The 27,192-nt window shown below is 38.9% G+C and overlaps 1 protein-coding gene and 1 pseudogene across 1 annotated transcript; both read right to left on the reverse strand.

Moving 5' to 3' along the window:
* The window catches only part of LOC139461581 (uncharacterized), a 90,298-nt pseudogene that overhangs the window by 42,178 nt on the left and 20,928 nt on the right, over positions 1-27,192 (reverse strand).
* On the reverse strand, positions 20,321-27,030 carry LOC139462371 (wnt inhibitory factor 1-like). Its single transcript, XM_071244049.1, has 5 exons — positions 26,997-27,030; positions 23,061-23,204; positions 21,395-21,508; positions 20,849-20,962; positions 20,321-20,407 (listed from the first exon to the last, which is right to left on the reverse strand). Exons 1-5 carry the CDS (start codon positions 27,028-27,030, stop codon positions 20,331-20,333), a joined length of 483 nt encoding a protein of 160 aa, XP_071100150.1. The 3' UTR covers positions 20,321-20,330.

Genomic DNA, 27,192 nt, shown 5'->3' on the forward strand with positions numbered 1-27,192 from the left:
TCTGGCATTGTAATCTGACATCTGTGAATCGGAGGTAAAACCTCGATTCCTCTGTAAACAGGGTGTAACGCGTACAGCCCGTCCCTGGTGTTGGCTAACCCACCCCAATCTTTGCCTCCTGTGGTAAGCGGTTATGGTCACACTCTTCACGGGACGTCCTGCTTTAGTCGGGCTCACAGGGCCTTTTTACGGAAGATTTTGGAATTTGCCTTCCTGTTATTGTGCGGAATTTTCTTTTGTTAACAGGAGCAGATTTCAATCTTTTGCATATTACAATTAATGAAAAAACAACGATATCGTGTAAGTGACGTTTTTAGGCCCGTCACGTCAACTTCTCGTTGCAACCCCGCCCGTTTGATAGTACTGGGTCAACAGTCGAGAAATTACACATAATTTGCCAAGCATTCGGGCAACTTGGGACATTGCCCTCCTCTCGTTATCGTACTAACAGTATGCTATTTTGTCCGTTCATCAAGATGGTGTCTCCGAACATTTTTAAGCGTATAATGTCGTCATCAACATGCTTTCGCATATAGTAAACCGTTATTCTTAAACTATATATATTATGATAGGTAATAAAAATGGGCATTCACAGTACATGTTTGGTTTTGACCTCGAATACAGAACAAGTGTATTTTTCGTATCGTAATCTAGATCTGTTGCTTTAGTTTTATTGAGAATGTGTTATACCATATTGCATGTCTTCATGATTTAAAACACCACATTAACGTCAAGATATTTTAGATAAACTCCATTATTGATACCAATGACATGCCTGTGTGCTTAAACAGATAAATATAAACTTCCCACAATGACCTTATCCAATGCATGATTTACTGTTGGCCACAAGGACAGAGCTGTAAAGTCATGATATAAGATTAGGTTGTTGAGTGTTTCAAGACTACATGTGAGATCACTATGTTAGGTGTACTGATTGTATGACAATAAAAGGATCTGTTCAGAATATTTACACACTGTGCACGAAGACAATGTAAAGTGTATCTTAACGACGAAGGAGATAGCTCCATGAGTCAGCGAATGTGACGGATTTATTACTGTGTGCATGCTGTGAACTAACAGCTAGGTGTAAATACAGTTGGGTTGGCCTTCCCCACAACATAGCAACTACACTACACTACACTACACTGACTACGCTGTAACTTGACGAAACTGCGCAAATACAGACACTGAAGTGCTCCGTTACTGTACCTGACAGATTTGAGTAGTTAAAACACAGAGTAGGATATCAGAAATCTCATCAAAATCTTACCTTGTGCCTTAAAGTAACACCTCGGATTTGAGTATTATTATATGTTGACAAAATCGTTAACTTTCTTGGACAGGAATTAATGAAATAAGATTCGAGTGTGTTGGTGAACTATTTCTTTACAATAAGCTATAAATCACAAAACTATTGGTAGTTCGGTCGCGCCTTTTATTAAAATGCTCTCAGGAAGATGGGTAAGCCAATTGGTTATAGCGTTGGCTCTATGTGCTGGGTTCGAATTCCAAAATCGTTACAATGCAGTTGCAATTCTAACAATTGCATTGATCTTTAAACACATTTATACATCTTATGTAGTAGATTTGATTTGTATTAGTCTATGTGCGGCACCAATGTGCATGAAAATACGTTAAATTGAATACTACATCTCAGTGCTATCACCGGGCACTTATGAAGACAGGTACTTATAGCATCACTGCTTATTGTAAAGAATTACATTCCCACCATCACACAAGTCTGTTAGTGTCCATGCTTAATTGTAGTTGATGTGGAATTATGACAATCATTACTGCTTACAAGTTATGTTGGCATCAGTGTCATTCACTGCCTGCGTAATGTAGGTACACCGTTGTGTTGGTGACTAGAGAGAGCCAGGAACTTGGACTGTTCATTACATTGTTGAAAATCGCGAATTTAATCTAGCAAAATAATAGTGGTTATAATCATGAACACGTTGTAGCTATAATACTTGTGTTTCGCCTTGAAACGCTCCTCGATTGTTGATGTGGCACGAAGCAACAATTCCTCCCGCACTCTCTCATTGTCTATCATCACGCCGTAGCTACCAAATCGGTAAAGCAATTTTTATTTTGAAAGAAACCACGTACAACTTAATTGTTACGATTTGATCCAGCATATAACGGAGTATTGCATATTGCTGAGTTAGGGAGTATGGTTTTGAGCCACGTTTAGCAATATTCCACGAATATGACAGCAGGGGACACCATAAATTAAAAGGGCTTCACACATTGTACCCGCGAGGGAAATCGAACACGGGTCTTCAGTGTGACGAGCGAACTCTTTAACCACTAGGTTACCCGACCGCACAACACACTACATGAACCATGACAGGACAGGCACTATGTTGTTTTAACATTGCAACTCACATTATAAACAAACTTTACGACAGGACCCCTTAATTGTTTTGGTAATCACACTGATGGGTACCGTGCCGTAATCCTTCAAACCAAGGCTGCCCTCTTCTGGTCGTGGTCGTGGATAGCTGCAGATGAATAAACAAAGCAAAATATTTTGTTATTTCACAGTCAAGATGGACTGGACTGGACAGGAGGTGAGGTGAGGTGAAATGCATCTTGCATGCATATGTGTGTGTGTGTGCATGCTTGTGTGTGTGTGCGTGCGTGCGTGCGTGCGTGCGTACGTGTGTGTGTATCTGCTTGTACAAGATGCAGGATCTGTTCTAAGTATGTTCCTTGGGGAAAACAACACTATTTTAAAACCCAGTTATTCGGACGGTGTAGTGTCAATTGCATAACTAATGACTTATTTAATGAGTGTTTGACGTATAATGCCGAATTTACGGCGGCTTAACATAAAGTAAACCGGTTTATCATTATAATTAGCAAGCACTCATGCCATAGGCGTGTGATGACACAAATAGCCACGTAACAGAGACTGACCACCCAATTATTATGATAATGTGTATTAATAGTGTTTATCTAATTTCTCGAATGTTTATGTTTGCTACGACGTCTTGGCAGGTATTTTAAACTGGAATGTCTCGAGACAGTGCTATATCGTGTTTAACAAAACAGCGGAGACTGAGGGAAAGGGAAAACTGTCAATATTATCAGCAGATGATCCATCGTATCCTATTTATTTACACTTTTTGAGTGAAATTAGAATCAGAATTACTCCCCCACATGAGCTAAAGCAATGCCAATTGAGAATTACGGGAATATATATTATGGACGCATCAATCACTAAGAGGCCATGTTATGATGATTTGTGACGGCGTCGAAACCATATTATCATTCGCCATGGAAGTAGGAAAAGTGTATTTTCAGTAGCAGTGTTATTGTGTTGAACATATATATAATCTCTTGATGTAATCAATGTGTAGTTATTCTTGAATTATCCCTTGTAAAACTTCTGAATGTATACATGTTTAGTGTGCTTCATAAATGGTGGGTGATGGGGGTTTACGCATCCCTGCAACCTCCTCCTGGATCCGCATATACCAACTGAACCTATGGAGGCATGGAACTCCAACGCTAGATCAACTGGATTCACGAGCTCCAAGACACGTTGAGGAATTCGATATTGCGAAATATAGTCAAAATCATCTTAAACATCTAGTATTCGAATTCTGTCCTGGAACATACGTTCTCTTTGATATTCCCGATATTTATCATATCTGAAACAAATGCAAATATCGCTAAGTTCGTGTCAGTTACGAGTGCGAAGATTTTTTGAAAATGCCCTTGGTCTGTCTTCCATACACTGAGATTTCACGACTCATTGTAAACTAAATACATGTAGGTCGTGAGACGGCCTTAAACGTATTGCTTGTGGTTTGCTGCATGTTGGGAGCTCGATGTCTCCGCACTATCAGGCTATCGGGACCAGCACCCACTACCCCATGTTTGCAAGTGTCGAATTAACACGATTGTGCAGCGATCAGGTACTGTGACTCAACTAGGTGTGAGGGGCGTAGGGGTAGTCTTGTATTAAAGTCACGCTGAAGGCCCGGGTTCGATTCCTCACATGGGTACAATGTGTGAAGCCCATTTCCGGTGTACCCCGCCGTGATAATGCTGGAATATTGCTAAAAGTGGCGTAAAACCATACTCACTAACTCACTCACTGATTGTGTGCCATCATGCAGCTACGGCGTGGTTCGTTGATTATTTACAGTGTGCTGTTGTATTGTTGGAATGTCGCTGACTGCGCCGTGAAACAATAATCACTCACTCAATTACGGCCACGAGTGTGCATGTTGTATTGTTTAAGTGTCTTCTTTTATGATAGAAGTTCAGCATACAGAGTATGACATGTTAGCCTAAAGGAATCTTACCTTCATGTTGCAATATTTATACCTTGACGAGCAGCGTCCAGGGTAATCTGCCACTTACATGTACTGTTAATAATATTTTCAAATAAATAATACATACATATCACACATATTTAATTATGTTTCCACCACTTCCACACAACCCCGAAGATCCGGATGAGAAGTGGTCTTCAGGAACCCATGCTTGTCGTAGGAGGCGGCAAACGGGATCTGGAGCTCAGGCTCGCTGACTTGTTTGATGCATGTCATTCCATTTGGGTATCCCAATGGGGTAGATTAGTTACAGACCGCAGCCATAGTACAACAAACACGAACGTCCACACAATCGAATATAAAATAACCCTTGATCCTGTGGGATGACTGGTTTTAGATAACATGAAATTCGGACGTGGCACCCGTCACAAACACATTCAAGGGCAAGAAAATGGTTCATCCGAAAACACAGGACCATTTAACAAAATAAAACCACAAAACCTTTTAAAAGCTTTACTGCAACCTTGAATGTTGTAAAACAACTTCTGACAGACAAAAAAAGACATCAATTCTGATATCCATAAGTTGTATTCATACAAAATTCGAAAGGAGATTTTCTGTATCAAGAGGGGACAAAAGGTTTTAAAATTAGATGCTCAGGTGCTAAATGCACGTCATCATGTGTTGGAGTCCGTTTTACATTTTAGAAGTCCGAGCATCCATCCTAGTTGGAAAATGTCAAAAATTGTTTAAAGATTCACAGGACTATATGGAAAGACCAGAGCAAGGCATGTACAATAACAAGAACAATATCCCCTTTTATGATGTGTCGGAGAAGTCCGATGAAAGTGATATGAAAGTTCTTGCCTTGCGTGTATTGAATAACCAAGCTGAGAGGATGATTCACCCTTCCAACCACAGGATGTTGCTACAGCTCGTAGGATACGAACAAGTTCTACCAAACGTGCGAGGCCACTTATGATCAAATTCTACCACAGGAATGGTAAATTGGTAGTTGTTCAATGAGCCCTATGTAATAACAGTGTGTCTTATACTAACTGTACAGTTGCATCAAAAGTAAGAGTACCACCTGTAAATGATCAGTAAACAGGGTACATCTAACAGTTGATGGTGCGGCCACGGCCACGGTCACAATTTTTGTCAATCAACCTACTCTCAAGTGGAATGTCTATTTGGGAATATTTCTGTTATTGTGAAGAAACCTGCCAACCAGAGCCTACTTACATTTTGACATCAGTTTGATTCCTCAGGAGTAAGTGAAACGTGGGTAAAATGGAAGGGTTTCTCAATATATGCATGTATAATTTATAAAGGGAGAACATTCCTTAGCATAGGCAAAATGTTCAGTATGTGACAATTGAGGTTAGAATATACGCTGACCTGACTGACTGAAACTATATCGTGGGTATAATCTGTTGGAGCATATCACTCACTAACACACTCATTTGAAACATGTTATGTACATTTCAGATACATCATCACTGTTTAGCTTGAGATAAGATGATTAGGAAAAATATTTTTGATATCTTTTACAGGTGTAAAAAATGCTGCTATACTTTATAATGAATGGGTAATTGGATCAAAACCAAGTTCATCATATATGATAAGCATTAATCAGGGAACTATTTTTCAACATAAATATGTTTCAACAAATGTTGTAACTGAAGCCAATATGCGTTGCTAGACTGTGACTATAAAATCGCCGTTTTATAGCAAACTGAAATGTTTTTTTTCAGCTTATATACTAATCTCCATGAGCATTTTCTGTATTCCGGTCATTGCAGTGGTACTTAGATATGTCAACCTTAAAAGTTATTTTCTTATCTGAATGGCCTCCGAGAACTTATATCTTCTAAAATGACAGTTTTTAACATGATCAATTCAATTACAGTACAACAAAATCGCTTTCTGGCAGTGCTGCTCTTACAGCTTCAGAAGTCGTTGCAATGGCGCTCTTGGGCGTAGTGCCGTCACAGCCTGGTGATTGGGCTGTTCTCAGGCAACTCAGCTCAGTTTTATAAGCGCTATAATAATTGCACAGAAACTTTCTGATTCATATCATCAAATGCACGTTAACTGATATTCGTTAAATGTTAAGAGTTTCAGATAAATAAACAATGCGTTCCTACATATATCAAGGTAACTGGAAACGTCTTTACTAAAACTGTCGATCAGTAGGTTCAACCTACTTCCGAGAACTTCCAAGTCAGTAGTTGTGAGAATGATCCGTGTCTTCATTATACATGGAAATATATGCTGGGAGAATCATTTTAATGTTGTGAATGGGTTTTGTGTTTTTTGTTTAATGCCGCATTCAGGACCTGTAAACAATCGAGCCTGGACTAAAATAGAAACCAGTGGTTGATACTATGGGTAATGAACCATGGCGTCAGGGTAGATGACGTACATTGAACCAACTCAACAGCTCGGACCACACGATGTATTTGGTTCCGTTTTACCACAACTCCAGGTTACTGGGGACACATGTAACACATAATTCCCTTATGTTGACGAACAATACAGACTAAATACTTCAAATGTATACTCCAGCTGACAAACAACGCAAGTAACGACGCCGGTGAATGATGAAGACATAAACTGTATGTTTACATTATATCATCAAGTGCATAAAATACTGTATTAAACTACTCACTATCAACACCAAACGATTACCTACATGAACAAACGTTACTAACGATATATGGACTGGATGCCGTTGGTCGCATATTTTGGCTTACTAAAATCCTGAGCACTACATTCAAATACGGATTTGGATATGTATTATACTAATATGTATATACTGTGTTCATTTTATATTATGTTGACATTTCTCGTTCGTGTGCCCCAAGTATTCAGAATTAGAAACTCGCTATCTGATGCGCATCATTTCACTAACCCATCTTTACCTTTGTAAGTCTTATGTCTTCAACGTGTTAACGTACGATTAATCATCGAATATATATATTACATTATGGAACTTGAAATGTCCCTCCTCCTGTAATGTTCAAAAATATATATTTTCATTGATACGCCAAACATCCTGTCTTTGTATGTCTATGAGCCTGTGGCCAAAGAACTTATGAATAACGCATCATATTACGAACAGTATACATATATTTCCACAATATAACAAGTACGTGGATTTTTGTGCACCATTTGCATTGGAGTATCATCGAAAGTTCTCTGGCAGATACATCAAAAACTGTAAAAAATGGAATCGGGAATTATATCAACATGCATCATTTAACATGAATAGCTATATACAGCTGTTTTTCTAAAATTGCTCTCGAAAAAAATATAATTTAGTATTTGCATTTGTTTACTTACTGCAAGATGTTGTAGATGTTACCGACGTAGCGGCAGCTTTCTTCAGATCAGCTATGTCGGTAGTGCTGACACAGGGAGCAGTAGTCAGTGGATGGAGGCATGCGTACTGGGCCTTGTAAGCACTAGGACAAAGAAGGATGAATACTATTATTGTAAGAGATGAAAACATAAGACTAAGTCTGGTATCATTACCCTCTCCTCAGACGGGCATTTGGACAGACAGGGGAGGAGGGTCTGACTCCATTATGATGTGAAAACATGGAACTCTCGGATATCATTGAATTTCCGAGATAGCTACCCCGCATCGATGATTAATCTATTTAATACATGTAAGTGCAACTCTGAAAATAGTCTTTGCGATGTAAGCCATTTTCTTGTTTTGACAAATATGCCCGGGTCCTTTTCTTATGTCGTGTGTATTCGTGAAGTAGTACCCGAAGTTAGCATGACAAATTAACACATCGTCGCAATGATCCTGACAATATAAACTTGATTGATGTCATGTTATGTCAGTTAATTCAACGTTGTCATTTCAGAAAGCTATCAGATACTCTCCACACAAAACACAAGCCTTTGTATTCTGCAGAACCAGGTAAAACATGAACAATGAAGAAAATATCTCTACACTTCGCTCTTACTTCAAAAGGCATAAAGTAACTCTAACGAAATAATACAGGTAGGTAGGTTGACACATAAAAGTACTGTGTCTGAAATGACATTCATGTTCCTGGAAGTAAACACTTCCGCATTAGATATTTAATGTATTAAGTTTAGCTAACTCGCGTGCACTTGCTGGCATCAGAAAATATGTCTGCTTCAGCGGCATCAATCTCACACTGACAGGCGGTGCCTACAGCTAACATTAACACATAAAATAGTATTGAAAATGTTATGAATGAGTAATGATGATAAAAGCAGAGTACGTTTAAAACATTGTTGTGTGATTGCAGTGAAGTTACCTTTCGTGGCTATTACTGTGGTAGGCATTCGTACATGTATGTATTTTGTTTATTTGTTTAAGTGAAAGAGTTAAGCTAGATGATGTTTGTAACAAACCACAGTCTCCCAGAGCTGTTATTCTAGTCTCTACGCCAGTAGCCAGAGCTACTACAGTGGTGGAACCACCATAGACCGCTGCTGTCTTCTCCTTCAAACTCGCGATGTGAGCCGTGGTGGCGCTGTGGATACAACAATGTCAACTTGCCAACCACTGTATTTGGTGGAACAATTAAGGTTACAATAGACTCGGATGAACTCATTAATTTCTGTTACGTCTTTCATGGGATTCATCTAGGTTGCGTGATGTGCTCTTCAAAAAAGTATCTCACCCTCATAACTGTGAGCAGAATTGTCCCTTGTGTTTGAGATGTCTTTCTGACATATGCAGGTATCCGTAAATGCTGTCTCTATAAAACACAAAATATCACACATAATTTTCAAATCATACCTGACACCATCAAGCCATCAAACCCCACCCACTTCCTCCTTTAGTCTTAGCCCATTTATCGGTCTTCCATATCATGTCATGGTCACCATTAAGCTCTGGTGCGGTCGGGTAGCCTTGTGGTTGAAGCGTGTGCTCGTCACGCCGAAGACCCGGGTTCGAATCCCGACATGGGTACAATGTGTGAAGCCCATTTCTGGTGTCCCCCGCCGTGATATTGCTTGAATATTGCTACAAGCGGCGTAAAACCATACCGTATCACTCACTCACTCACTTACTCACCATCAAGCTCTCAATACTTACCCACCTCTTCCCTTTTTCGTTCACCTTTCATGATTGTATTAAATGTCTACACATAGCATGTCTTTTTTGAAAGAGAAAATGTCTACAACTTATATATGCAATTATTCGGATTTCATATTTTGGTGTATTTTAACTTGTAATTCAACATACCTCCACTACAAGTAGAGTCGCCATAAACAGTCTCAATGGCTTTGGCATCATCAGCTGCTAGCGGACACCCAGGGACATCTTTCCCAGGCGTCTCGATGGAAGGTCAGATAATCTGCGAGTGCACTGTGATTATAAACCTCTAACGATGTCACTCTGTTATAAATATAGGTTCGACTTTTTTCGGGTAAACCCGCAAAGGAGTTATTCCCTCAGAATGCCCGGGTAAGCAGGCATTCCAGCTTAAGTATGTCCGGTTAAGCGGGATTCCGCGAAATTTAACGTTTTATAAACTTGCCTTTTGATGTGAACACAATTGTGTTTGATGATTGGTTAAAAGTCAGAAATTTGTTTTAAACATGAACATTCAATGACGTGAATCGGACCTGCAACCTCACATACCGTGTTAACTTTTGTAACCCACTGTTTTCCCACTGAGCTACTGGGGCAGGTGATGTGAATTTGTTCAGGTTATCATATCATGACTCCATCTCTCGCGCGCTTTGAGCGAATTCCTCTTATACCGCGATACACTGTATTGTTTCACTATAAGATACGTTGATGTTTTCTTATTTATCCTGGTATTTCGTAATTTCCCGACTCCTCGTGCTTACATTCTCCGTCAAGACCTGGTGGGGAGTTTATATCCATAACAAGAGACATTCAGTCGGATACACACATGTAAAGACCAGGCTGAGGAAAATGTCATTTCAATTTTGGACGTGGAAGTGGAAAGCTATTTATACATGTGACATCATGGCTGGTAATCAACGACCAGTCGGGTACGATTTTCCCCTTTGTTTTAATTGAATGTCTACATCATACAATGTACAATATACAAATGCCACGGATAAAGACGGTGAAGCGCGTTAACCCTTTTAATGTCGAATTATTCTTATGACGCACATAGATCTGAAAATTGAACGTTGTGCGAGAATTGCGGTCGCACGGACTCAATAAATACGCAGAGATGAGAGAATATTCCATTTCCCATCTGAGGGTGTAAAATTAACTGCAAATATTCACCTGGCTACCTTTTTGTACGCCGATACAATTACTGCGCGACAATTATTGTTTTCTGAATAACACCTTTATTGGCCATGTAAGCGATCAAAATACTGCCTAACAATATCTGAAGAACATAAATATCTATATGACAGCCGGTCATCCGGACACCCATCCCGTCAGCTTCCTTCTACGACAAGCATGGGTTGCTGAAGACATATTCTAACCCGGATGTAAACGGGTCTGTTTCTTTTTCAAATAATTTTAAAAAAACCCCAGGGGATTATCAAAGGTTAATAAATTTTGTGGCCCAGATATTAGTACGAGATGATATGATATTGAACATTGAACCTCTAGGCTGTCAGGATACGATGTCACACAAGCAGCCAGGTCACAGACCCTCATCACCGAATCCATCAAGTCGCCTACAACACGCAAACTGAGGTGCTGGAAGTCCCCACCGGGTTATATACTGTATATCATCTGATGTGAAGACAAGGTTCCATGAACGGTTTGTGAGTTTCGGAAACAAACCCTAATCTCATTTGATGTTCAATTTGTTGAAGATGGATGTCAAGTTATATTCGAACTATTCGTGCTGTTACGTGTCAGCTATTTATAACGCCTTTTGTAATAGCTGTCGCGAAAAGTTTACAGGGTTTTATTCCTTTTCCACGTTCGAAACCTCTGAGATGAAAAATACAGAAGGTTTATCTTCTTTGTAACCATGCATGATATGTAGACGTTTATGAAGTAGCCAGGTTTAATTAAGTAGACTTTTGGTGCATTGTCTCCGGAAGTTTTATAATCAGTGCATGTGGTCGCCACAGCCTTTTTGGGATAAACGGAAAATATATAAAAAAGTAATTGAATGCATGTAAGTCATAACAATGTTCTGGTCAGTTTGGTTGGCATAAAAACATATCCCCGAAGGTTCATTGCGTTCGCATACGTATGCTAACCATGACATACTATAAGTTGTAGAAAGATCACGAGGAATTCGAGAATGTTCGAAAAGGTGAGCGTATCCCGCCCCACCGGTGGCACCCGTCACAAACACATGCAAAGTCAAGTCAATTGTTCACCTAAAAAGACATGGTTTAGTTTTCTATAATTTTCCATATATTGAAATAACTTGAAATACATTCTCGGGTCTAACTGTACTTCAAAAACTAATATGCAGTCACCTTTATTTTAAAGTTGAGTTTGTAACTACAAAACCACTTATGAATCTGTTTATATTAAAGGACATCTTTATAAACTGTGTTCTATTACGGTGTACATTGGGTGTACACAGATGAGTAAATTAGATATGCTGACGGAAATAGTATCTGTGCTGATCAATGTGTGTATCATAACAAAGACATTGACAAAACCCATACCTGGTATAAGGAGACAGAGTGACACGCCCTGAGAGAGACGTGGCGTAATTAATTATGTCAATAACGGTCCACACTCTTTTATCAAAAACATAATTGTTCATTTGTTGCCTATACTCCTGCCATACGACGGCGACCTGTAAACAATCGAATCTGGATCAGACAACTTGGTGATTAGGATAAGAGGCAATGCTCCACATCATCGTTGTACTAAGCCATGCTGTCAACCAAACCATCAAACATGACCATCCAATCCATTTAAATGCCCGTGAGTGAGGAGGAGTAATAACTGCCTGAAGAGGTCATAATATGTCACAGCATTGCGCATCATGTTGTCAAGCAGGTGCCATATTTAGTAAAGTCCTCTGAATGTCTGTCATAAGCATGTTGGAAGCTTGGCGGTGAAACCTTGATTGTAAAGCTTAGTACATGTACAGATGTGTGTCTTTCCGATTAGTGAAATTGTACTCCGTAAGCTGCAATTGATGGCATATTGCGAGACACTAAGCGAAAAGGGAAAATCGAAATCACCCCTCTTATCATTCAGCATGCAGCGGAGATGCCATGCACTGATCAAGCTGAGAAACTAGATGTGCTTTCACAGTTGTTTCTTTGTTTTCCAATCCCTGTGGTCAGATATTCATCATTGTTACCACTTTGCAAACTGTCCCTAATGACTCGATTGATGTTTTCTCCTTTAGTACGTGTATTTGATTACTTAGCATTGTTAGGGGTTCGATCCCCGGCCGCGTCATACCAAAAGACGTTAAAAGATGGTACATGTTGTTACCCTGTCTGGCGCTTGGCATTAAGGGGCTAAAACAAGGACTGGTCGGCTCAGAGTCAGTATACTGTGTCTGAGTGGGGTATTCATGTTAAACTGCGGCATGGTATCTCAGTGTGCTAGCACTATAAATCGGCATCAGTCCGGACTAGTACAAGCAGCCACACACACACACTCACGTGCATGCACGTCGCTATATAAGTGCAATAATCTTGGACGCGACGTTAAACCCAATTTCACCTCACCTCCCTTAGCATTGTATATAAACACATTTTCGTCTGTTATTGAGTGATATATGGAATATTTATATATGTCTACACCGTCAATTATTGTGATTATTTGTATAGATCCTGTTCATAGTGTCTTTGTTTATAGAAACACATTTAGCAATGTTTGGAACTGGTCTGTCATGTACTGTAATCATGGAATATCTATGTTAGTGTTAAGAAATGGTTTTCAGGTCTGACTGCCATGATGTTGTACACATAATATTTTGTTGCAATTTTCACTCATTGAAACGCTAATTATACTCATTATACCAAATATATACCTTATTTTACCATATATATACCTTCTAAAAACTATCAATGACACACGACCGCGAATGTAATTAGTGAAAAATAAATTTTGGTCAGGGCAGTTTTCAATACATGTGCATGATTGCTTGCGCAAAGCATGCGCCACAAACCACTTACGACTTGCTAGAACCGCAATAACTCGGTTAACGCTAAACTCAAGTCCCATTTGAAATAAACTTTAACTGAAATTTTTTAATTTAATTCTTGTTCAACATGGCTCGGGGCGAAAGGTGTCACAAAAATAGACAAGCCTGCCCTACAAAGTTGTTGGTTGTTAGATTACCGAAATTCAGATATCAGCTGCGAAAATCGTGATCTACTCTGCTTTGTCAGGCGACAACCCTGTGCCACCAGCACCTTTCAGGAGGAGAACTTGATGGCCCACTGACAATTGTGATCACAGATCTTAATCCGCTGGATCACGACTGGGACATCATTGACAACACGATACGGAAGTGGGAAACACACAGGAGCTGCACCGACCATGCAACAATATTTTAATAAACGTGCCTTACGCCGCACTTACAACAATCAAGTCTGGACCAAACAAACCAGTGATTGATTCTATACACTGCCAGTGTGTAAGGTGTGAAAACGCCATGTAAGCTGATAGTACAGAATATCTTCGCGTCACAAGCAACATGCAAAATTTGGAAATTATTGCCTCTGAATGTCTGACCTAAAACATCTGGAAAGACTCAACCAGTCCTTTGATGGTGACATCTTGAAATCTTGAAAAAGCTTGGTTGTGCGAAAAATATCTTCCCATGAAATTTGAATGCAATTTGCATGCTCGAAGGGGGAACTTCACGATTGTAAAATCGAAATCATCCTTCTTGACATGCAGCTTGGCGCATGGGTTCGAATCTCGAATTCGCCCCGGTGGCCCGGTTGTTTTATGCGCCGCAATTTGCTGTGCAGAGTTGTGTCCCTTGGACACGCCAGAAACATATGATTGTGGGTTCGAATCCTGGTTCGCCCCGATTATGTTTTTAGGTTTGCCAGCACCATATCAGTACTCGTTGGTTTCACCGAAGTGGTAAAAGTCTAAGACCTGCATCACTTCGGGCTTCCCTCTCACATTAAGCTGCCACACCGTGACATAACTGGAATAGTGTTAAAAGCAGCTCACTCACTCACTAATAAAAAAGGTAAACGTCTGGGTCCTGCATTCGGGTTTCCACTCATGTCAAACCAACACGGCATCTAGTAACTGAAAAACTGAGTGAAACCCAAGAGTTTACGCGAGCCTACACGTCAAATTTTGGCGTCTCGGAGTCCCATTAAGGCAATATTCAACTTAGGAAAACGTGTATACTCTGTACTTCTACCGGAATGCTGATTACAACTATCTATTCTTTCAGAACCACATAAGACCCGTGAAGATCCGAGGTAGAATAGGTCTTCAGCAACCCATGGCCAGGCTTGCCGTAGTAGGCGACTATATGCTTGTCGTAAGAGACGACTAAAGGGATCGGGTGGTCAGGCTCATTGACTTGGTTTGAAACATGATCTCAATTGCGTGGATCGATGCTCATGATATCAATCACTGGACCATATAGGTGGAATATGGCTGAGTAAGGCGTAAAACAACCAACCAACCAACCAAAACCATATAAAATCGTATCACTTTGAATTCTTGAATAAGGGAATATGACTTCAATGACAAGAAACGGGAACATTGTAAGTAGACATTATTTCTAAGGATGTTTACACTGCAAGATCAGCAGGACTTATGACACAAAATAACAGTATTACCCCTCTGAATAGATCCACTTCATTTGTATATGCTTTTATAAACCTAATATAAACACTCTTTGAAGAATTGTCCAAAGAGGAAATCTATAAGCGACATAAGCATGTTCTCATATACCTACAGTGCCATCCCGATGCTATTTCTGACGACGTATTATCTCACAAGATAATATATTTAACCTTATAAACCTTACACTGGCTGATCACATGATCATATGTCGCTTCAACTCATCATACTTCGTTCCCCGTCATGATCGATGTGAAGTTTTGTCATTCGAAAAATCCTCACGACGGTTCATTACTTAAAGAGAAGGCGACGAAGGTTACGAAATAAGTATGGCGTAAAAGAGAGTAAGGCATGGTGATAACAATTGTAGGTCTTGAAAAACAAACATACAAGCAGATTTCGGAACAGTACCGTTTATTTCAGCGGAACAATCAACAAGGATTAACTCAACACGTCATGAGGGTACGGAACACGTGGGTTGGGTCATGTGAGTATCCTACAGATTTAAGATCGGAACAACAGCATATAAGCCGTAGAGTTATCAAAACCGGAACCAAAGATGCCCTTTCAGATATATCACAGGATTAGTATGACCACATATTGTTCGTCAGTGGTTACATGAATTAGGTATGGCCCGCGTCATACCTTGCGGTCATACAAGCATTTCGTATTTTTCTCAGAAAGCCTCATTAAAAATAGCTTCATGTCGATAATCAAATAAGGCAACCCATTTTCATTGACAATTTAACCGATTATAGGAAAACTAATGTTGGTAATAAAAATAAAAAGTTGGTGACGACAAATAGAAAATTTCAAATAAGACACACATTGCCGTCATTCCACAATGTACCATCTACATGTAGAAGAGCTCAGAACAAACAGGAGTTTCAAAGTGCCAGCATTGCGGGCGGTTACAAGAACATGTTTACAAGAACTGAAACGATCAGTGACGTCGTCGCAAAGGTCACATGATGCGCAGCACTCCCACCTGTAACGAAAAAACAATAGGACATTTATATAATATGTATTTTTAGTGTAATATGTGTTATATGGAAGTGTAATGAATTGTTAAACGATGATTGTAACTGTATATTATCGTGTCTGTTGATATTCAGTAAAAGTTTATTTGCCTTGTAGTTTGATAATAATTAGTTCTCAGGAATGTAGAATTATTCAACGTGAGTAGGGATTAGGAGGTTATTATATTTAGATGCTGATGAGATGAGATGCTATTTAGATGCTAGTGAGATGTCTAAACTTTATAAGTGGACGGGGCGCGTCCCTCATATCTCTCACGTTATCATTTTACATTTCATCTGACATTATATCAACTTTCGTGTGAAGACAACCTTTCACCCGGATGCTGAGTGTCATTAATGAAGTATGTAACCAGTACTGTGTACGTCATGTGCCTATAAACTAACTCCAATGACACAATCTTAATTAGTTTCATATTAATACAAAAGTGATACTTGTGATTTTGGTTTGTATCACACAAAATATCACACGAGCAAGATGGCTGAATCCGGACATAATTCGAGCCTAGTGTAGGGTTACAGAAGTGATGTACACACTCCTAGAAATGCATGGTTTTAGGGACAACACTTACACGTGGCGGCGGTTATCTTGGTGTTGGTGTCAGTCAGAAGATCTGCCTGGGTTGTGGCAGTGCACCCTTCCTCGGTAGTGATGGTGATAGCAGAGAGGCAGGTTTTCAGTGTAGTCAGGACACTTTAAGACATAAGTGTTGGAAAATATCATATTTCCCTCAATAAAAATAATAACCACTTCAATCTTTCAGGTATGGAAATGTCAGAGTGAACGAGGAAAACTGAAACGTCGACTGAGTCGTATGGCGGTGGACAGCACGTTCAGCAAAGCAATAAGATGACAATCACGTGCAGGTTGACAGGAATAGGTATATGTTATCCATATTTACTAAAGAGATCTTTTTGTAAGGTCGCATGGTTACTCCTTGACAAAGATAAGGGATATATTCCAAAATTAATGGAGTTTCACTTGTTCATTGACATGCTATGAGATAACGTTATGTAATTGATGATGATTCACTCACGTGCAATATGTTCACACCTCAATGAACCGACAACAACACACTGCCAATCCTTAAATATGACTATCTACAGAACAACATGGTTATAACGAACTCCAAGAGAATTTTTTCCTCAATACAAAGCGACTACCTGGACAATTGCCTGTTGGAAGTGCTGCACTTGCTGTTTCAGAAGCCGTTGCAATGGCGCTTTTGGTCATAGTGCCGTCACAGCTGGTTGATCGGGCAGTTCTCAGGCAGCTCAACTCAGCTTAATAAGCGCTATAATAAGTATGTAGAAAAGATCAGATGAATATCATCCCAGGCCAGTACACAGATATACATTTAATTGTAGGATTTACAGACAAATAAACAATGTGTTCTTACATCAAGGAGTATTGGATGCACGTATTACTAAAACTGACTCAAGCCGATTTCGTGAACAATAAGTGAGTTGTTTAATGTATTAGTTTGATTGGTATATTCATCATACAGGGACAAATATGAGTTATTTCAATAGATTTTTTATTTGGTTGTTTAACTCGAAATTCAGCGGCCATTAAATACACGGGACAAAATAAAACCAGTGGTTGACACTATGAGGAATGTTCCATAACGTTGGGGGCGATGACACTCAATGAACAAAGTCAACGGATCTGACCATGGGATTCATTTAGTTTCTCTTTAATTCTCTTAATATACATATAGTTCAACCATTTTCGACGTACGTGCATTTTTCCGCATCAGTCCCTTTTGTTGCAGCATCGAAAGCTCTCTGGCAGACACATGTGTCGTCAAAAGCTGTAAAAAATGGGATTCGTAGGTTAGATTAGCTTTACATGCATCGTTTATTATAAATGGATACATCTTTCAAAAGCTCCTTTCGAATGAAACATTATTGGTTATGTCAGTATTTGCATTTGATTACTTACTACATGATGTAGATGTTACCGACGTAGCGGCTTCCGTCTTTAGATCAGCTATGGTGCACACAGGGAGCAGTAGTCAGTGGATAGAGGTATGCGTACTGGGCCTTGTAGGAAGGAAACTGATATTGTACATACATAATACAATAACACCGTCATAAACCGAATGTTGTGCATGACTTATATTCTGGTGTTATTGCCACAGCCTCTTACAGACGATTGGCCAGACAGGGGAGGACGGTGAAAACGGAATTCTCAGACATCAGTTTATATCCCGAAGACATACCCTGCACCAGTCAATAAGTGAGTAATGTTTTTATTTTTTGTCCTGCTTTCACGTTGTGATTACTTATCACGTTGTTCCCAAAGTGGGCGTACCAAATTGATATTTCGTCTCAGTGATAATGGCAATCCGTCTAAAATAGTTTATTTCAGTGCCTGCGGTAATGATGTATCCAAATGTATATTGGTTTAGATGTGCACTCTAAGTAGCATACGGTCCGAGGGGGACAACTCTTGGTGCATTGCGTGAAAAACGAAAGTGGGAGACACCTGTTGATGTGTTGCGTTGTAAAATTAAAGCTGTGTTCTGCCGCTTTAAAATGGGGGACATGCGGGTTAATCCAGGTCTGATGGAATGTTTAACAACCTCTTGATTCTCCTTGTCACAGGTGAAGCTGTAATTTGTACCCCTGTGGCTAACCGTGGCCAGCTAAATTGATTGATGCCATGTTGTCTTAGAACTCCAGGCGACAATAGATAACAAGATGATATTGAAACTAGTAATGATGAGTAATCATGATAACACTGCTGTGTGATTCTAATGAAGTAACTGTTCGGTGCTATAACTTTGGTAGGCATTCATATATGTTCACTTTTAACGCCGTTCTATTGGTGTAGTACGTGATTACATGACTAATGAATCAAACGTGTGGTGAAAGAGTAACATACCACAGGCTGAGCTTCCCAGATTTGTTATCCTGGTCTCTACGCCAGTAGCCAGAGCTACTACAGTGGTGGAACCATCACAGGCCACAGCTGTCTTCCCCTTCAAGCACCATTTAAGCCGCGGTGGCGTGTGGATATATCAATGTCAACTTGATATCCACTGTGCTTGGCGGAAATAATCATTGTTACACTAGACGAAGGTGAACTCACTCATTTCTGTTACCTCCTTTACCACATATATCTTATCACGGATACAGAGATTACTTCACGAGTGTCTGTCAGATACCATTGATCTTTCAACGAGTTATTTCAAAACGTATCTAACGAGCGATGTATACTTTAAAACGTTTTGAAATCTTCACTGAGTCCTTGAATGTTGTAACCGTGATCAAACAACTTCCGAGCAAGAGTTAAAATTCTTCCGAGACACTTTAAATGCATATACAATATTTATGTGAACATGACGTATTAAGACAGGTTGGGATTTCATTAATAAGGTTTATTGTTAAACATGGATTCACTATTTGGAAAACAGTTCTTTCGCCTCTTTGCTTGTAGCACATTGTAACAGTTGGCATTGATATTTTTAATAAATATGAAATCTCTGCAAAATGCATAGTCGATTGTACGATTCCGATTAAAGTATGATTATGTGTTTATGAATAGCTGTTTAGGAAGTTCTTGAGCACATGCAGATAAAATAGCATTTACATTCCGCTCAGACATTACATAACAACATTCATGCAGTTCAACTAATAAATTAAATCCGCAAATACTCATGCAACTATTACGTCTAATATCTAACGTTAATCCCATTTCGGAGCACATCACAAAAGGTCAGACAAAAACAAATAATTTATACAAATAAATCCAATACAATTTAGTGTATATTTGAACAAAGTAGACGAACGCAGAGTTGCCGTGAACTGAACCGTTTATTTCGACAGAACAACTGACATCAGCCAGAAGCTCAACATGTCATCTAGGTAAAGAACACGAGGATTGAAGCGTGCAAGTGTCTTTGAGCTAATAAAATAAAATATCTGTCGAAAAAAGATAGTGTTACAATGAACATAATCTTGGAGACTTTAAAAATAAGAATGGAATTGTGAGTAACGGTAATAATTTCAAGCAGTGATAAGCATTTGTGCTGTAGTCATCTGGACACTTCAATCCTTCTTTTACCACGCTTGTATATTTCAGAGCTAGCTTATTTTCATACAAAGGATTATAATTATGATTACACAGGAATATGTTGCTTTTTATAAACATTCTCTTTGATAGTAGAGCAGAAACTCGAAAGTGATTAATGATGTATCAAACGGAGCGAGTTGTCTTCATTCTGTTGTCATAAGGGAAAGTTGTTACTGCATGTAGCGAGAAAGGACTATGGGAATCAGCAGAAGTTGTGCAAGAAAAGTAACACGGTTTCCTCCTGATTCTGCAAGGACAAGAAAAGAAGTTGCAAATATCCTTGACAATACATTGTGAATTTATCCAACAAAATAATGGGCTACAAATACTGGAGCTACTTGCTGTCATAAAACGTATTGATGCGGCAAATCCCTATGCTCGTTAGTTCACAGTAACAAATATTATCTGATGTCAATACAATCCCAAGCTGCCTTTTAGGGTATCAGAGTCTGAAATGAAACAAAGTCACGTCTTTCACTTGTATGCTTTGACCGATCATTGACCATATGTACTATTGTGAGATTCACAAACCACCATTTGATAAACCGTTTCTTTCTTTAACAGCAACGACCGAATGACGGTTATTGCTTCTTTCATGTGGTCTGTCTACAATACGTTTGAGTCTACATTGTAGATGAAGTATCTTTGCATTGGGAATATAAGATATGGACGTATAAGGCATACATACGTTGTGTACAAAGGGTCCCGGTATAGCCAGGTGTGCAATCACACTTCACAGTGGTGCCAGCTGTATTGCAGGTTCCGTGAGTGCCACACTCACTACCCCCGCTAGTACACGGTGCTGAAAAGTAGTAGTGTATGATCTCATGTGACAATATGAATACGTATGATAGTATTGACAATATGAAGACGTATGATAGTATTCAGAAATAGCTCTAAGTGTATGTCGACGTTACGTCATTATCTAAAGTTTTCGACTACTGCTTTAGCAATATATTACTGAAATATCAATTTACAGGATACAGATATTTACATTGTAGTACATCGGGATCACTGCTATCGTTACCAGCAATAATATACATCTGACATAGAACATCATATACACGGAACATTACACAAAATATATCTACAGGACATTGTGTTCACATTTATGATAAGTATGTATATTAATTTGTCTGAAAATAAATCACATGATCTTGATGCATTGAGAATCTTCGAATTTATCTCGAAGAATTAAACACATTCGTTCGTTCATTCATGCATGTACACATACCGTCTGCACATAGGATCCCACTGTAGCCATCTGTGCAATCGCATTTCACAGTGGTGCCGGCTGTATTGCAGCTTCCGTGAGAGCCACACTCACTACCCACGCTAGTACACGGTGCTGAAATATAGTAGATGATGTGTGATATAATGATGATGCTAGATAGATCTATAAGTTCAGCGAATTTACGTCATTATATAAAGTTTTCGACTACGGCTCTAACAATATATTACTATAATATCCATTAATGGGATACTTCGCATAACTGTACAGAAATTGATTTTATAGTACATGTGGCTCACCGTTACCGAAACAGCAATAATATACAGCTAAACATATATGAATATCGTATACATTAAATATTAAACAAAATATATCTATCAATTTAATTGGATTTAAAATGTGATTAACATTTTTAAAAATATATTCGCATTTGGTTTTTGCAAGTGTTCCCCATAAAAAGCACATTCGCGTTTAGTCGTTAGGCTTTGGTCAAGTTCTGTCAGACTTAAATCATAACACACTCTGATATGTATGTATCTGGCTAACCAGTGTCCATTTACTAAAGAGATAGACATATATATGTAAGAATCTTCCCTTTCTCATTTCGTGTAACCATCTAAGATTTTATACATGAATGTAGATGATTTATTATATTCCAGGAGAGTATTAAAACTCCAGTCAAGATATCATGTGAACTTCCTGAATGAACAGAATCCTCATGTTTTTTCTCTCATGCGCATCAATACATTTTTATATTTATCAGGAATATGCTTCTCTTTCCAGTAAATGTACCTTAACGTCAGTACATGTGTGAAACGTTTTCACTTCTTAATAACTTTCATAGGTTCATACCACATAACACCATCTTAGCTGCGAGTCGAGAAAGTGACACACATGCTGTAACTTGGGTCAACTGACTTGTATTCGGTGAATTACACGCCACATTCTGATCCTGTTTCGATTAACAGAGAATATTAAAAAAAGAAGGAACTATACCATATATAGATTTACGATAGACTGGGCGACTGTGGTAGACTGTGGGTTAAATTGTTCGTAGCAATATCAGGCCATTGCATCCACGTGTGTATCGTTCTGATATTTAAAGAACTAGCTTATACTATATTTTATTCTCATTCATTGAAAATCTCCTGAACATACGTTCAGGTACTAATCTATTTATCTGTCTCAATTACATATGTGAGGCATGTGTGGCCGGTTCATGTAATGCGCCACAATTAACTGTTCAGAGTTGTGTCAAGGGTTTGAATCCAGGAATTGTCCTGCTTTCATCCGTGTTTTGTCAGCACTGTGTTGATGGTCTTTTGGACCCACCAAAATGGTAAACGTATGAGAGATGCATTACCCACAACACGCCTACCACGCCTTAGTTGGATGAAATACTGTTCAGAATAGGGGGTAAAATTTCAAAGCCCCTTGTACAAGTAATTTAGAACATGTTCATTAAACTGATCATATATTTCTGTTTAGTGATTTTAAGTTATTATCATGAATCTCAAAGTATAAATATAATAAATACAATGTAGGATTACAATTGGAACATTCATACCCTGCAATAAATAAGAGCTTTTCATCATAATTGGGAATATGACATGATGGTTCAAAGTGTAACATATTTTGAGTGCAAATGTGTAATCTGTTACGTTGTTACCTGTTGCACAGTCTTCCCCTGAGTATCCGTCTGTACACACACATGGTGCGGTATTGTCAGGACAGGTACCGTGGGCGCCACAACTGGTGTCGTCAACACAGTTGGAAGCTTTGACATCCCTGATCACAGCAAGGATCACCACAGCTGAAAATACAAGATAGATTGCGCCATCATAATACACTCATATTTTACACAAAAATATTGACATCAAATATATCAAGTTCCGTGTTTTGATGCATCTAACAATAGATTGGGTGGATGCTACATTCTAAAGACATACTATCTGAAGTAAGATGAGAATTTAGGTAAACTGTTCGAATAGTTATATGAGCCGCTAGTACTGTGAACTATTCCCTCGAATTGATCAACTCGTTTGATTAATCTCCATAGCGTACATCTCTGACCAGGAAATATTTATGGAAATATTGACAAATAAACAAAGGAAGAGAGGGTCAGGTGACATTGAATGAAATATTGTAAATGTGTCATTATTCTGCGTGTACTGTTTACCCATACAATGAACTCCAAGAAAAGTGTTTAAGCAACGTAGGCGTTAATTCATGTAATGTCTGTCTCGCCGAAAGAGGGAACTTTTACACCGAATGTATCATTTGAATTTTTTTATGCCCAAATCCATCCAAGCCTGTTAGGTGGATCAGAAGTATGGGGGATTTCAGTGAAACGATTGTCTCCGAAAAGCTTTGTTTGTTTGTTTCTTTGTTGTTTATCGCCGCGTTTATAAATATAAAAGCTATATGACGGCGGTCTTTAAAACAATCGAATCTAGACCAGACAATCCAGTGATTGACATCATGAGCATTAATGATTTCCATTTTTTTTTATTTGGAATTTTTTAATAATTTTTTGTATAATTTTAATTGTGTTTTCATGACGATAAGACTGAAACTACAAATGGGGGTAGTGCTCGTTTCCGCAGCAGAACTCAAGAAATGTTTAGTGAGTAAGTGAGTTGAGTTTAACGCCGCTTTTAACAGTATTCCAGTTATATCGCGGCGTGAAAAAATGTTGAATATTTCCTGAATGTTTGATTGATTGTTTGTTGTGTAACGCCGTACTCAGCAATATTCCAGCTGTATGACGGCGGTCTTTAAGAAATCGAGTCTCGACCAGACAGTCCAGTGATTGACATCATGAACATCGCTGATTTGGTTGATGCATATCATCGGATCCCATTTGCGTGGATCGTTGCTCATGTCAATCACGCGCAATTCGGATTGATGACATGTATCAACCAAGTCAGCGACGCACCCGATCCCTTAAGTCGCCTTTTACGACAAGCATAAATGCCTTTTACGGCAAGTATGGGTTGCTGAAGACCTATTCTACCCCGGATCTTCACGGGTCTCCTCTTTTAGCCTGTAAAACATTCTTACACCCAATTGTATGGTCCATGGAGGGTGTGGCAGATACCCGTTAAAGAGGCCCTAAATGCATTAAATATCTTTGACTTTGAGTGCAGTTCACTGCAGTTCGATGTTTGGGTAAAGGTTCGTCAGCTTTCACAAACAGCCTGTCAAGGGGAGAGGTCGTAAAGGCTCCACGACAGTGACTTCGGCCTTGATGGCGTATTGTGTCTTATATTTCTAAGTTGCTTTTGCAGGCTCCACTATCGATATTGGAAACATAATTCAGCTTATAGCGTATTAATTACCATTACAAGCGATTGGGAGTTGACCGAGCCAACACCTAGTTGTCAAAACCTAGTTCGTACCTGTGTTTCTATCGCATGCATATACCGCAATAAGAAATTTTAGAATTATCCATGAAATGGGACCATCAAAACAAGTGTTCCAAACTTTAGTGAGACTATAAACTGTGATGTATATAAATGGGACAGATAGCATGCTGCCCTGACGGATGCCCTTGCAGATTTAAATTCTCGATTGAAATGATCAGACAGTGTAGAGCCCACCCCTACTTGAAAGTGTCTGACATAAAGTAAGATAATCTGCCCATCAATCCAACCTCATCTAAATGTTTTGAAAGACCGTGTTCCCACGTTGTATCGTATACCTTTTCTCAGTCGAAAACAAAATGACAAAGCATGTTGTCTGCTGGCAATGGATTTTTAAAATGACCTTATGCGCACCAAATGGTCAATGGTACCATATGCCATTCAAAGACTTAGTTCTGATGTCTTTTTCTTGTTACTTAAGAGGTTATCTCCAGTACCAGACTAACCGAGTGGTGACCATGGTTCCATGGTTTTACAACCACATCTAGTCATAGATAGAAGGCGGTAATTTGACGGATCAGTATGCTTTTGTAGAGGAATTATAATGGCAGTATGCATCAAAGGAGAAACAATTCTAGTTGTCCTTATTTCAAATATATATATATATATATATATCAAATATATTAAGTTTCCAAACAAGAATTGGACAAGTGTACCCGGACCTGAGAGTGATTTTTTCTCGGCTTTCTTCCATTTTTTCTAGCTTATTTATGTCAAACCATTATATGAGGGCTTGCACAGGACTCGAAGGATTTCGTATACATGTAATTGACCCGAATATAGTATTATGGGTTCAGGAACATTCCTGGGAGTGACAGGGTTTAGTTTTCCAGTACATGAAGTACAGTTTGTAATAAAAGCCAAGATTGTACCTTGATGAAGGTGGATCATCAGCAAGATTGATATCCAGATGTATTGATATCAGCCACTTACTATTTAAACTCGTTCCAAAGATTTGGATCTATGAGAAAAATATAAAGGACATAGTATGTTCCAGTGGCAGGATGCATATAAGTGTTATACGCATCATAGAAAATGCAAAATCTTCGATGAATTTCCCCTTATTATTGGTATCGGTGCTCCTCCATAGAGGATAATGGCCATCAAAATCGTCCATGATTATAATCGTGTCTGGACCAGACAATCCTGTGATTGACATGAGCAACGATCCACGCCAATGGGATCCGATGATATGCATCAACCAAATCAGCGATGTTCATGATGTCAATCACTGGACTGTCTTGTCCAGACTTGATTTCTTAAAGACCGCCGTCATACAGCTGGAATATTGCAGAGTATGGCGTTAAACACCAAACAATCAATCAATCATTCAGGAAATATTCAACAGTTTTTGAGTTCCGCCCCGGAAACGAGCACTACCCCCATTTGTAGTTTCAGTCTTATCGTCATGAAAACACAATTAGAATTATACAAAAAATAAATAAAACATTCCCCCCCCCCCCAAAAAAAATAAAAATAAAAAAAATGGAAATCATCAATGCTCATGATTTCAGTCACTGGATTGTCTGGTCCAGACTTGATTATTTAACAGACCGCCGTCATAGAGCTGCCATATGTCTGAGTGCGTCGTTAAACAGCAAGCAAACAAAAAACAAAGCAAATCCAAATCATCAAAAGGCAAAAGCTCACCACTAGAACTACAATGTGTCTGTTCATCTCTCCGAAATTTAAATCACAATTTGTGACATGCATTGAAGGTATATAATGCAATTTCTAGAATAGTTGACGTACATTTTCTATCAGTGTTAATTGTTGAAAATGTGTTAAGAACCTGTAGTGGTGGCAGTATATAAATCAACCGACATTCCAACATTCTAAATATAACAGACGATTTGTAGTAAATAAAGTACATTTACCTGAAATATATAACGTCTCCAAACATCTATGAATTAGACTTAATTTCTAGTATTCATGATAGTCATCAATTATACTTCGATTTCACGCCTCGCCACGAAAAAAACAAATGATAAATATTTTTGTTTAACATTGGAACATCGAGTGTACAAGATCGATAACAGTTCGTCATTAAACTGCCTAAAATTGCTGGGGACACTAGAATGTGTCTAATTACTGTCATTTATATTATTCATAACTCCAAATGGATAACATGTTAAGTAACTGACGTAAATGTAAGATACCAAAGCAAATAAACAACTTACCCCAAAAAAGCACCATCACGCCAAATTTAAACATGACTGGTAATGTTTGCCTGAGAACCGTTTCTTCGTCTGGACGGGGATACACTGCGAATAAGATCAGTTCGTCCCCCTATTTGTAACGCCCGTCTCCATAGCACCGAAATGTTGTGTCACATGGCCTGAACATAACAGTAACATGATCTCGACAATTCCTGTA

Source organism: Haliotis cracherodii, unplaced genomic scaffold, assembly GCF_022045235.1.
Source record: "Haliotis cracherodii isolate W230 unplaced genomic scaffold, xgHalCrac1.p SCAF_15, whole genome shotgun sequence".
Classification (NCBI taxonomy): Eukaryota; Metazoa; Mollusca; class Gastropoda; order Lepetellida; family Haliotidae; genus Haliotis; species Haliotis cracherodii.